This window comes from Polyergus mexicanus, unplaced genomic scaffold (genome assembly GCF_030449975.1).
Source record: "Polyergus mexicanus isolate NDT 795.1 unplaced genomic scaffold, iyPolMexi1.0 SCAF_192, whole genome shotgun sequence".
In the NCBI taxonomy this organism is placed as follows: domain Eukaryota; kingdom Metazoa; phylum Arthropoda; class Insecta; order Hymenoptera; family Formicidae; genus Polyergus; species Polyergus mexicanus.
The window spans coordinates 8556-23028 of record NW_027223512.1 but is presented as its reverse complement, the minus strand read 5'-3'; the positions used below and the strand labels follow the sequence as shown (position 1 = coordinate 23028).

At 39.0% G+C, this 14473-nt stretch overlaps 2 protein-coding genes across 2 annotated transcripts; both read right to left on the bottom strand.

Annotated features, from left to right (window-relative positions):
- Positions 1-154: 154 nt before the first annotated feature.
- Positions 155-1558, bottom strand: LOC138944428 (uncharacterized). The gene has a single exon (XM_070315311.1). It carries the CDS (start codon positions 1556-1558, stop codon positions 155-157), a length of 1404 nt encoding a protein of 467 aa, XP_070171412.1.
- An 11171-nt stretch (positions 1559-12729) lies between these two features.
- LOC138944427 (uncharacterized) lies at positions 12730-14133 on the bottom strand. Its single transcript, XM_070315310.1, has one exon. The coding sequence runs from the start codon at positions 14131-14133 to the stop codon at positions 12730-12732; it is 1404 nt and encodes a 467-aa protein (XP_070171411.1).
- Between the last annotated feature and the right edge of the window lie 340 nt (positions 14134-14473).

The window sequence follows — 14473 nt, the reverse complement described above, 5'->3', positions numbered from 1 at the left end:
ATGTTTTTCCCAAGTTATTATAATGAATTTTATAATTGATCTTGCTCTATTAGCATCCTTTGAGTGAGTCTGGTGAGAATTTATTGTTTATAAAAATGTGCGACTGGGACGTCACACCACCCCCCTTAAGTGCAAATTTCGGAGTGAAAGTATTTCATGGAGAATTTTGCTCATCCAGTCTGGCACGCATGTCTCTAAATGTATAAACGATAGGTATCGGATGTGTGTCATTGACGGCTGGTGCGTTAGGTACAGTTTCTATGTTTGGTTGTTCTGGCGGGTTTTGTGGAATTACATTTGGTTGTGGCTGTGGCCTATTGGCCAAATATAGCAATAAATGTGTAAAGGAACTCCAGATGGCTCCGAGTAAATGCAAGCTACAGCCATATGCCGCATGCAAAGCATAGCCGTGAATCAGTGTGTCAAATACAATCTTTACTATTCTTATTATTATAAAAATGCCGAATACGCCGGCAGTTGCCGCACCAAATGTTGTAAAACCGTTCCATATTTTAGTTAGTGTGTTGTTATAAATTTTATTCAGCGCATTTTCGTCTAATAAATTTTGCAATGAAACGGTATCGGATTGTATCGTTTGACCCGTAAAGCCTCGAGCGATGGTATGCAGAACCGCGTTCTTTTCCGCGGGGAACATAATGTGGTCTCTTAATTCGTCAAGGTCTTGTTGGGAGTAAATGCCACTGGTGGCTAGTGATTTTGGCGCAAGGTATTTCCAAGAGAGTCTTGTTAATGGTTTGATTTCGTGAGGGGAATTTATCATGGAAGGGGTAGGGTTAAATTGCAGCCAAGTTCCTTCGATGTTGTATATTATTGGGAGTAAAGGATTACAATCTCTGAGTGTACTGTGTTTTATGACGATATGTGATTTTGGTGTCATGTATAGTGTGGCGTTTCTAAACATAATGGGCAACTCAGCATGGCACGTATTTGTTTTTCGTAGTGTAACCTCTATAGGTATACATTTAACTATGTGAATTCCCTCCCCGGCTGTGACTGCCATGTAGCCTGGAGCTTTCATCACCCGGTAGGCGAATTCATCTGGTAAAACAGCAGCAAGAGATAGGGTATTTTGTATAACCTGTTTCTCCAGTTCGCATTTCTGCATAATTATATCTTTGTATAAAGAGGTAATCTGGTTCCTCATATACTTCTCAACATAAACAAATTTTGAATTTGCGTACGTGAATAAATCTAGGTTCGTTACAGAGGTTTTTGATCTTACTTTGAAAATGTTTCCTTTTTGTGTTTCAAAAATGAACAGTTTCGGATGTTCTGTGCCATACAGTGTGTAACCGCATATTGTGTGTCTTCGTGTTAGTGTCAGTGCAAAAGTGATGTCTTGAGATTCTAGTGTGAATATTGTGGTATTTTGGTGATCTAATATGCCTTGAAATTTAGTAGAGGTGCCTTCATACAGGACGTCATATGCTTCAAACCCACAAGCGGTATTGGGTATTTCTTCCCAAAAGGTGTAACCATCGTCCGAGTCTATACAGGATTCGTCCGATAGTTCACAAACAGTTCCGGATTTTAACATTACTTTTCCTGCGTTTAATTTTACCGGCACGTATGAGTCTTTTAGAGAGATTTTTACAGTCGCCTGGACTATCACGTCATCCCATGTGCCGTAATAGTCTGAGTATTGGATACCTTTACAGGTCCCATCTACGTTTACTTTACCCGCGAGCGTGACACTTCTATAATATGTACGATTTGATTTTAGGCCATCGATAATTTCTGCGGTTCCTACCTTCAAGAGACCCTCTTTATGCATTTGAATGCACCTAGCGCGAGATGTTTCCTGTAAATAGCTCGCGTAACCGTTATGAACGGCTGAGATGTGTGAGTGCATTCCGCAGTGAGATATGGTTCTTAAGATTTCTATTTTACATTGCGTTATATGTGTCTGCGCATAACTGGATAATTGCAATAGCTGTATGTATGTATTTACGGTTGCAGGTGTTTCGATTTCGATGTCACATTCGCCTGATCTCAGCAAGGACACAGTGGTCACGTTCAAATAGGCTCCTCCGCAATCGTACGCTATGATTGCTGATGCGCCAGAGAGCAATATGGTAAGTATCAAAACGTGGACAACCTTAAAAATAGGAATATGATATTTGAGTATAAATGTGTAAATAATACATTTTGTTCGTGTTTGGGTAAACGTGTATATGTATGAATAAATATTTAAAATTCCTAATATTACTAGATCCAGGGGTCCAGGCTGCGCTTATAAAAATTCTCCTTTTGCGCTTTCTTTCATCCCGGATCTATAAAATATGTGCCTTTGCACAACTTCAGTTTATTCACGTGAACTACGCGTGGTTTTCCACGGAAGTCTATTCTCGCGTTGTTCATTGGTAATAATTCTAAAATTCTATATGGCCCAGTATATTGATCATCTAGCTTTCCCTTTGTGGGCTCCTTTAATAAATAAACTTTATCGTTAGCTTTAAAATTTTGAATATTGATTTTTCTATCATAATATGTTTTACTCTTTTCTTTTGATTGTATCAAGTTTTGTTTTGCTAGACCCTGTGAGTTTTTCAAAGTTTCAAAAAGGTTAGTGAGATAATCCTGATAAGGCTGTTCAGTGACGTCCTCGGGAACTACGGAGGAAGATGGAGTTCTGGGAAGATGTCCAAAAATTAGGGAATAAGGAGTATAGCTGGTTCCTTCGTGGACTGATGTATTGTAAGCAAACATGGCAGGCTTAATGTGCTCGTCCCATTCCTCATTCCGGTTGGTGTACATCTTCAAGTATTCTGTCAATACGTGATGTGAGCGTTCAATTGAACCATTTGATTGCGGGTAGTAAGCTGTCGTACGGCATTGCTTTATTTTAAAGTAGCTAGCTATTGTTTTCATCAGAGAAGTAAAAAAGGTCGGAGCTTGGTCCGTTAATAATGCTCTTGGTGCTCCATATATGCATATGAAATCTTTTATGAAGGCGTTAGCTATTGAGAAGGAGTCTGCTGTTTCCATAGGAATGGCAACTGAATATTTCGTTAAAAGGTCTTGTATAGTTAAAATATAAGAATTGTTTCGGCTCGTTACTGGCAATGGTCCTACTACGTCTATAGATACTTTATCAAATGCAGTTCCTGGGGTGTCAGTGATCATCATGGGTTGTTTCGTTTTTACTCTTGTTAATTTCTTGATTTGGCAATTCCTGCAATTCTTTATGTAATCTTGTATGTCTTTCTTCATTGTGGGCCAATAGTAGTTTTGTCTAATTCGATGGTAAGTTTTATTCACACCTTTGTGTCCTCCAATCTTCGTAGCATGTTTTTCATAGATGATGTTAGCTCTCTCTTCTAGGCCAGGACATCTTATTAAAGATTTGCAAACTGTTACTATTATTGGTAAGTCTGAAAGGAATCTTTTTAAATTTTTATATACAAAAATCCATGGAACTGTATCGTATAGGTCGTGTTGCGCTATACTGATGGTTTTTAGATTTAGTTCTGTTATGGCATCCCTCAACGATTTTATTCCGTCTATAATGTCATTGTGTTCTATTTGCACTCTTTCATTTTGTTTAATAGGGATGTTTATTAAATATTTCCCGCTATTCAAATTCGTTATTTTTACTCTTGTGAAAGTTAAGTCTTTGTACGTGGGAAGTTTATTTTCTGCTGAATAATCCTTTGCGCCCTTATCGTAGGGATGTCCTTGGAGTGTGGTAAAAACGACATGGTTATCCTTTCGGGAAAGCAGTGAATCTCGCGTTTCATTACTTTTAAAATCGTTCTCTTCACCTGAAGAGCGGGGTTGTGGAGATGCAGATTCATCACTCTCGCTCTCGTTTTCTGGATCTTCTTCCGACGTCTCTGAATTGCTTTGGTCGAACTCTTGCTCTCGTTTGTCTAGATCTTCGTTTAGATTTTCAGGGAAGAAGATTTGGGATGGGATTTTTGTGGTTACCGGTGGAGTTAATAAAGCATTGTCGTTTAAGTCTCTGATAATTGTTTGTTGTTGGTCAACAGGGTTTAATGTGTGGTTAGTATCATTAGAAGAGAAAGTGATTGACGGTCTAGACTGTTGCGTAGCTGTCTGGTATGAGAAAAGGGATTCGTTTGAATTATCGTCTGGCTCTACTAGGGGGAGTATGGAAACGTCAGGAATAGGTGGATTTCTAGAAAGTGCATCTGCTACTACGTTAGTCTTTCCTGTTTTATATTGTATTTCATATTCGTACTCTGATAATTTTAGTCTCCATTTCCACAATCGGGAGCTGGGATCCTTGACCGAATGTAGCCAAACTAGTGGTTTATGATCTGTGAGGATTGTAAATTTCCTGCCGTATAAATAATGCCGGAAGTATGTCACACTGTAGACTACGGCTAGGCACTCTTTTTCTATGGTGGAATATCTTCCTTCCGCTTCATTCAAAGTCCTAGAAATATATGAAATAGGTAAGTCTTTCCCCATCTGTCCTTGGCTCAGCACGCCTCCTATAGCGTATCCACTGGCGTCGGTAGTTAATAAGAATGGCTCTCTAAAGTTCGGATATTGCAAAACAGGTTCTTTTAATAATTCATGCGTTAGTTCGTCAAATGCTGCTTCTTGCGACGGTGTCCATACAAAAGGCTTATCTTTCTTTAATAAATCCGTGAGAGGTTTTGCGATTTTTGAAAAGTCCCTAATGAATCGGCGGTAGTATCCCACAAGACCCAAGAATTGCTTAATGTTTTTATGATTTCTTGGTTTTGGAAAATGTTGGACTGCGATAATCTTATTTGGATCTGGTTTTACTCCATCTGATCCGATAATATGCCCTAAGTAAACTACTTCGTGCCTTAAAAATTGGCATTTGTCGGGCTGTAATTGCAGATTTGCTTCTCTTAGTCTTTGCATTAATTCTTTAATTTTTATATCGTGTTCTTCTAGAGATCTTGCATAAACAACTATGTCGTCCAGGTAAACGAATAGTTCGTTTCCTTGCAATCCGGTGAGGACGTTGTCCATCAACCGTTGGAATGTTGCGGGTGCATTTTTCAGACCGAAAGGCATCCGCTGGTACTCGTAATGTCCATACGGTGTGGAGAAAGCTGTCTTCTCTTTATCCTCTGGGGCCATAGGAATCTGGTGAAATCCTTGTGCGAGGTCAAAAATGGAGAAGTATTTTGCACTACCCAACTGGTCTAATATTTCTACTATATTAGGCAGTGGGTACGCATCTCCTATCGTTTTTTCATTCAGCTTTCGGAAGTCTATTACCATCCTCCATTTCTTTTGTCCATCGGCCGCAGATTTCTTGGGGACGATCCATAGAGGAGCGTTATACGGTGATGCTGAAGGCGTTATTATTTCATCCTTCAAAAGTTTTGTTACCTGCCTGTCTATCTCCTCCTTGTGGACAGGCGGGTACCTATACTGCTTCACATGTATCGGTAGATTGTCTGTAGTTGGAATAGTATGTTTAACCGCGGGGGTGAACTTGAGTCTTTCTCCCGGAAGATGGAAACAATCTCCGTATTCTTTAAGTATTGCATCAACGTGGTCTTTTTCTTCTTCGTTCAAATATTCAGTATTTATGATAGGTTTAAGTCGTTCCATACGACTGAGAGATACAGGAGATGCTAGAAGCATATCAGTTGTATCTTTAAGTCTAGAAAATGCTGACTGCGCAGCTTGTTCAATGAAGGGACCTTCTTGGTCTCGTGAAACTGGAAGAGTATGAATCAAGGTTGATTTAGAAGATTTCCCGTCTTCGGATAGCTCTCCTTGGCTCCTGAATTTAGTAGGCGAAGATTTCCCATTTTTGGCGAGCTCTTCGTTGCTCATAAAAGACTCCATAGGATCCCTGGAAGCGGGAGGTTGAGTGGAGTTGGTAAAACTTGATTCAGCGGAATTAGTAATAGAGAGCTTGTTTAAGCTCGTAGAATTAGTATTCTCAGAATGTAGAAGATCCTCATGTCCTGTTGACCCTGGAAGCGTGTCAATAGTGTGTTTGAGGCGCGAAGATGCAGGCGTCGCATCTTGTGTAATGGTAAGACCTTCGTGGTCTTTTGGAACGGAAGATTTCCCATTATCGGCGAGCTCTTCATTGCTCATAGGATTCACGAAAATAGAAGAATTCAGCGAAGTTAGGTGCTCCTCGGAGTCACTGGGTATAAGATAGTCCTCAAGAGGCATGGGATAGACTTCTATGGTGTAGTTCTGCTCTGTTAAATTATAAGCTTTGATATGCCCCTTCCCTCGGGAATTTTTAACAAGAGCTTCACCCAGAAATAATCCCTTCGTTGGCTCGTTTCGAGGAATATAACCTTCCCTTCTTTCCGGGTTTGTTATATTGAACGCAATGTCCACTATAGTGCGCGAGGGCACCATGATCTTTTCTCTTTTGTAAAACGGTACCTGTATGCTATCAAAAGTAAGACATTTTTGTTGGTAATTGATGATAGCATTATTATCTTTCAAAAAACTGGCACCTATTATACCGTCAGCAGGTATACCGAAATTGTCTCTGACGACATAAAATTTTGTTTCTTTCCCCATAATTTCGAATACCACTGAACCCAATGTCCTTATTGGCTTTTCGGAAATGCCTTTTAATCTTAGCGTGTCTTTTGAGTTTATGGGGGTATTCTTTAATATTTTTATTTTAACTAAATTTACGGAGGATCCCGAGTCTATCATAAAAAAGCAGTATCCTTTAAAGTTTTTGCAAGTGAGGGCGATCCTTGGTTGACACGTGTTGGGTCCTAGGTTCGCCATTCCGATGCTGGCTTTTTCATCTAGGGGTTCCTCGTTCACTGGTCTGATGACCGACGCTGGGTCATCGTATTCCTTTAATGGAATTTTAGAAAAAGTAGAGCCTTGATTTTTATCGTTAATGCTCAGGTTTGGCTCGTTGATGGCTCCGCTTGTATCGTTATGGGATGCGCGGTCGCTTGGGCCGGTTCCTTGGTCGCGCTCACCGTCGGGCGGCCTTCCGCGTTTCCCGACGCCTGCATAGCATTTCGATACGCTAATTTCCGACATTCAGTAGCCTTGTGTCCGGGATATTTGCAATAATTGCATACGATAGGGGAGTTCGGTCCTGGCTGTCCCGGTATCAAGGGTCTAATCCATGGTCGTGGGGCAAAATTGTTATGAGGGTTTTTTTAATATTGATTTAGGTTGTTCTATGTCGGGAGGTCTTGGGTTATTTATATCTGATCGCGTAACAGGGAATTGTCGAGGAGTAAATTGTCTTTCGCGCTGTTTCTCTATTTCCAAATTCCTCGTAATTTTGACAGCCCATTCAATTGCTTCATCTAGGGTGCCTATGTTTCGGTGTTCCATGCGCGTGATCACGTTAGAGGGTAACCCATTTACGAAAGCTTCTAAGACCTCTCCTTCAACTTCGTTATTAAATAAACGAGGGTTATTAATGCCCTGTCGTCTGTTTCCGTCTAATATTGCGAGTTTTAAGTCTTTAATTCTACCCGCGTACTTCAAGACAGTCTCGTTTGGCATTTTGTATGCGTTGGCTAATTCTCCGCGGTATTGTGCTACGGATTTATTCGGAGCGAAAATATTCTTTAATTTGTCTAATAAATCTACGACGCGCGTATATATGTTTCCTTCAATGACTTGATACGCGTCGCCTTCAATTTTGTTAATGATAAATTGTACGAGTTGTGGCTCTTGTACAGATGGTAGTAAATCGCGGGCACGTTCGCACGCTCGGGCGAACTGGAAGATCGAAATCTTATAACCGTTAAACGGGGGAATATTTGCAACGACATCTTTTATTTTTAAGGTCGGCATGATTACGGGAGGTTCTTCCTGTTCCGGCGGGTTGGCGAATTCATCGTATGCGGACGCGGCGCGGGAAGCTTCATTCACGCGCTGTTCAAGATTGCTCACTTGCTCCGGTAATCTGCGTAATTGTGATAATTCTGTTTGGATTTTTGAAAGGACGTCGAATAACGAATTTGCATCTATTGACTCGTTAGGGCGTTTGGCTGTTTCTTCCCGTTCTTTAAGCGACATTTTCGAATGCGATTGTTTTTCACGGTCTTCTACGTATTTTTGTTTCTTTTCGATTTCCGGGTCGACGCTTACTGTACCGTGCGATCTTGTAAATTGGGCCATAACTCGGTATACGCGATTTTAAAATAGTTATCGGCTCTAATTGTTCTTAGCACAACAATTGTAAAAGTAGTAACTTTAATAATGTGAAAATTTATAGTAATACGTACGGTTAACTAGCATGTAATGCTATAGTTCCTTACTCCTGTAAGAATGTAGGTTAGTATACAATAAAATAAAGACAGTGTAATAATTTAGTATAACAACAAAATTATATAGCGGTTAAGCAAAATTGTAAAAATATAATAGCAGTATAATAAAAGAAATATGTATATGTGCATGTAATACTATGATAATAAAACAAGAATGTTTTTATGGTTTTTCTCCCCCTTTTTTTTTCAGTTACTTTATAATTCTCGTAGCAAATTGTAAATAGAAAGCTCAAGCAAATGATAAATATAATGTCAAAGCTAATAATTGTAATATATATATATATATATATATTTTCTTATTTATTCAAAGTTCTTCTTCATATGCCTCTATTGTTAAGATTGTAGTATCTTCATCAAGCGTTACTTCAGGCAAGTCTTCTCGAAATTCAGTAAATCTTAAAAAACATTCAAAGCATTCGTTCCCGATTCTAGAGACAGTTAGCCTTTTTCGACATTCGTCGCAATAGTGGCTGGTGAGGATTCCGTTAATTATCAAAGTATGTCTAAAAACTTTACGCCAATTTTGTTTTTCAGACAGATCTGTTCTTTCACAACACTCTTGACAAAGTGTAGTTCCAACCCTTTGTTTAATATATACTGTTGTTTTTTGGCAAAAATAAACTTGTCTCGTTATCGGGGGTGGGGTTGGTACTTCGTAAATCGGCGTAAGGGGTTTCGAGAATCTATGTGGGCACATGTATATTTTATCTTATAAGCAACAATAGAATAGCAATATGAAGCGAACAATATATATATATATGTATGTAAATAAGTTATGCAGTAAAATATAAGAAGATTCTGAAAATAAAACAATGTGATTATAGGGTAAGGTATAATAAAACACACAAAATAGTATAATGTGAAATCGACAATGGTATTTTATTCGTCGCTGGCGCTAACGTTTGGAATTTGAGTCTTTTCGTAAAATTCGCGACGCGGGTCGTTCTCCAGGATTTCTGAATATGGTAACGGAGATTGTTCGACCGTAATCGGAATTAATTTGCAATCGAAGGTTCTTTTCTCAGTTAGCCGTTCGCGACATGGGGCACTCGAATTGTCTGTAATATTTAACTCGTCGGAACAATTCGCTGCTTCTCTAAATTGCGCTCTTAGTAGGCGTCGGAGCTGGTATTTCTTTCCTGCGCGACGCGTTTTTGGCATGTCTTAAGGATTCAACTTTAGTTTCGTGTAGTGACTCTCTGAGGCTCTTATTTTATCCACATAACGATATCCGTCATCCTATTCCAATCTCAGTGTGCGGAATCCTGCCTCACCAAAGAGAAGGAACAAGAAAGAGCGTGCGGAATCCTGCCTCACCACTCTCCGTTTATCGTATGTACACAAAAAAGCTTAAAGCAACGACGAGCGGCTTATCCGCCCAGAGCCGTCGCTCCGAGTTTGCGGCACCTCAAAGAACCAGCTTTCACTTTGACTAAAATCAATGTATCTCCTCTGCGTGGCGTGCCTCCATGATTTAGAAAATATTTAGACACTGATGTTTGCGTGACGTTTGCAGTTCTCAACGTGCGGAATCCTGCCTCACCGGAGAGAACTACCCTCGCTACAGTGACGAGCGGCGTATACACCAGCTACCAGGACACTGTCACAAAATCAGGTATTGTTTAATAATTCTGTCGCAGCGAGGAGCGAAGTATATTCGCTCTAACTCACAACGTCAGGATGTCACTATGCAGTTTTAGTTTTGCAATTTTGCACACGCAGTTGAGATATCTGCTAAGTTTTAACAGCGTAATGAAAATAAAATCAAATACGGATACAGAGTATGGATTAAATGGATTAAGCAAAAATCTAAATAACACGGCGTGTAATAGTCAAATAAAATTATAGCGGCACTATAACTCGCGGAAGAATCATTAAAATCTGAAAGCTATCAACCGAGACTCAAATTGAACGTTATATCGCGCACAATTCACTACTGAAAGAAAATGGTTAGACACAATCAATTTACAGGTAGGCTTATGCTATCCCACCGCTGCCACCAAAAATATGTCACGTCCCAGTATTCGAAGTTTACAAAAAAAAACTATTCTCTTATTTTAAGAACATGAACATATAATACTAATTGTAGTAATAAATCTGAGTAGTATTTATTAATTATTTTTAGTGTAATTTTCCTTTATAAATGAGATATTTTCTTTTCTTTTTCGGTCACCCTGCAGTTCACCGGGTCTACCGGGGACCATAAGACTAATAACCCGTCAATGATTGTGTAAAATTAATAAGTAATATTTCCTTAATTAATAAGTATTATTTCCTCTTACCCTTTATGATTATATGTGTTAATGGTTGATATGATGGATTCTCCCTGTAGCTGGTCCTCCAAATTGATTTCTGATAAGCGCTCTTAATTATTGTAATGACGGCTAATTCAGGATGAATTGGTAACCAGATGTTGAAATAATTGGTAGAATTATGTAGAATAAAATAGCACTTTATTTTATATTTAAGTTAAGTTAAGCAATTAATATTACTAGCGTCTGCTAACGCTAGAGAAACTAAGTACAAGAATAGGAGTCTTATAACTGTGAATTCGGAGCTTGTCGATGCGTACACCGGACTACTATGTTGAAGAGCTAGTGGTGTTAGCTGTTCGAAGTTTGAAATAGTAATGCTGGATGTTCGGCTCTCACTGAACTCCTCCGGTCTTCGGGTGTTGGTGGGGAGATGATGCCGTGGGAGCGCTTCGATGTACGTGGTGGGATAGGGCTCCGTATGCCGTTGCTTCAAGTCTTCGCGTGCTGGTGGGATGGTCATGGGCGAGGCTAAGGCGAGTGGGAAGCGCCGCTGGTAGGGATCGCTACGTCAATCGGGGCTTCCCTCCTATGCGTCGGGACTTCCCCGGCGCGTGAGAAGGATAGCTAGTGTTTTCGCCGTCTGCATACCAAGACTTTTGCATCAACGTCTGCAGCCGTTGTTCTCTGGGCTTCCCTCTTATCTTATCGGCCGGGCGGATAAAAGTATTGATCGCCGGACGACTTGTACGTTCTAAGACTCTTATAGAATATTGCATTGAATAAAATATTATTTCTTATATGCTTAATTCCTTATTACTACCTATAATGTGATTACAAAATGCTACGCTATATAAAATACGTGTACGCGTTGCATAGCGTATTAATACGGGTATAAATTCATATAAAGATATAAAGATATAATAATATTGTGTAAAAGGTATAAAATTCTTAATATTAATGTGTGGATATATAAATGCTTGTGTACTTAATAATTAAAGCGTGTCACGGAATACGCCGTTCTTAGTTAATAATATTACATTTGCATTGCTCTTTGCCTTAGGCTTTCAGTATGCATTATCTTATCGGGCGGCCGGATAAGATTATCGATCGACGGCAGACTTGCATTTCCGTGCACAGTCTAATACTCTTATAATACTTAACGTAGGAATAAAATATTCCCTACTGAATATTCTAATATTATATATAATAATCTTACGCTGCTTAAACTAGAGTGTGCGTATAAAATCTTGGGGATATTGAAGTTTTCACAATGTGTAAATCGTACTTCTATTCTGATACATACATATATATATATATATATATATGCATGTAAACATATATATATGACTTTTTGATATTACTCAAATTATTCCTTGCAGGTTGAAGAATCTATGTATACAACGTTTGGGTTTATGTATACGTTCCTTTATATATATATATAACGTTTTAAATTTTGTGACATTTGTAATAAAGTTTTCAGTTTCCTAATAATGTTCCCGTGGATTATAAATAAATCTTAAATTGTATGTTTTTAGTAGTAATGCAGCGAGAAGGTTTCGCGAATATACGTAGGTGTTTACAATCATGATATTTTATTTTAATGCTCAGATATATGCAATAGAATTTTGATGTCGCGGAAACAGCCGATAGGCATACATATATATGTATATAGTTTGGCTATTTTGACGACTTTCCCAGGGCCGCATGTATAAAAGCTCAAAATTGTTACCTTTCCGAGGTTTTTGAACGTGTTCTCATTCTACAGACTAGTAGCTATATTTTTACGTATTTTTGATATACCGGGTGTCCAAGAAATATTGATGTGGAATATTTATATGCCGTTTTTCGTTACGAGGTACAATTCTTACCTTGTGATTATATGTATGTACGCTTGTATGTGTGTTCTATGTATGTAGTCCATATACAGGGTGGACATAAGTACTAATGCTAATTTCTAATTGCTCTCTTTACTAAATGAGCAACTTTCTTCCTATATACTGATACTCGCATAATGATTGACTCGTATAGTTTTTATATAGGGTGTCTAGTAAATACATATATGTTTTTCCCAAGTTATTATAATGAATTTTATAATTGATCTTGCTCTATTAGCATCCTTTGAGTGAGTCTGGTGAGAATTTATTGTTTATAAAAATGTGCGACTGGGACGTCACACCACCCCCCTTAAGTGCAAATTTCGGAGTGAAAGTATTTCATGGAGAATTTTGCTCATCCAGTCTGGCACGCATGTCTCTAAATGTATAAACGATAGGTATCGGATGTGTGTCATTGACGGCTGGTGCGTTAGGTACAGTTTCTATGTTTGGTTGTTCTGGCGGGTTTTGTGGAATTACATTTGGTTGTGGCTGTGGCCTATTGGCCAAATATAGCAATAAATGTGTAAAGGAACTCCAGATGGCTCCGAGTAAATGCAAGCTACAGCCATATGCCGCATGCAAAGCATAGCCGTGAATCAGTGTGTCAAATACAATCTTTACTATTCTTATTATTATAAAAATGCCGAATACGCCGGCAGTTGCCGCACCAAATGTTGTAAAACCGTTCCATATTTTAGTTAGTGTGTTGTTATAAATTTTATTCAGCGCATTTTCGTCTAATAAATTTTGCAATGAAACGGTATCGGATTGTATCGTTTGACCCGTAAAGCCTCGAGCGATGGTATGCAGAACCGCGTTCTTTTCCGCGGGGAACATAATGTGGTCTCTTAATTCGTCAAGGTCTTGTTGGGAGTAAATGCCACTGGTGGCTAGTGATTTTGGCGCAAGGTATTTCCAAGAGAGTCTTGTTAATGGTTTGATTTCGTGAGGGGAATTTATCATGGAAGGGGTAGGGTTAAATTGCAGCCAAGTTCCTTCGATGTTGTATATTATTGGGAGTAAAGGATTACAATCTCTGAGTGTACTGTGTTTTATGACGATATGTGATTTTGGTGTCATGTATAGTGTGGCGTTTCTAAACATAATGGGCAACTCAGCATGGCACGTATTTGTTTTTCGTAGTGTAACCTCTATAGGTATACATTTAACTATGTGAATTCCCTCCCCGGCTGTGACTGCCATGTAGCCTGGAGCTTTCATCACCCGGTAGGCGAATTCATCTGGTAAAACAGCAGCAAGAGATAGGGTATTTTGTATAACCTGTTTCTCCAGTTCGCATTTCTGCATAATTATATCTTTGTATAAAGAGGTAATCTGGTTCCTCATATACTTCTCAACATAAACAAATTTTGAATTTGCGTACGTGAATAAATCTAGGTTCGTTACAGAGGTTTTTGATCTTACTTTGAAAATGTTTCCTTTTTGTGTTTCAAAAATGAACAGTTTCGGATGTTCTGTGCCATACAGTGTGTAACCGCATATTGTGTGTCTTCGTGTTAGTGTCAGTGCAAAAGTGATGTCTTGAGATTCTAGTGTGAATATTGTGGTATTTTGGTGATCTAATATGCCTTGAAATTTAGTAGAGGTGCCTTCATACAGGACGTCATATGCTTCAAACCCACAAGCGGTATTGGGTATTTCTTCCCAAAAGGTGTAACCATCGTCCGAGTCTATACAGGATTCGTCCGATAGTTCACAAACAGTTCCGGATTTTAACATTACTTTTCCTGCGTTTAATTTTACCGGCACGTATGAGTCTTTTAGAGAGATTTTTACAGTCGCCTGGACTATCACGTCATCCCATGTGCCGTAATAGTCTGAGTATTGGATACCTTTACAGGTCCCATCTACGTTTACTTTACCCGCGAGCGTGACACTTCTATAATATGTACGATTTGATTTTAGGCCATCGATAATTTCTGCGGTTCCTACCTTCAAGAGACCCTCTTTATGCATTTGAATGCACCTAGCGCGAGATGTTTCCTGTAAATAGCTCGCGTAACCGTTATGAACGGCTGAGATGTGTGAGTGCATTCCGCAGTGAGATATGGTTCTTAAG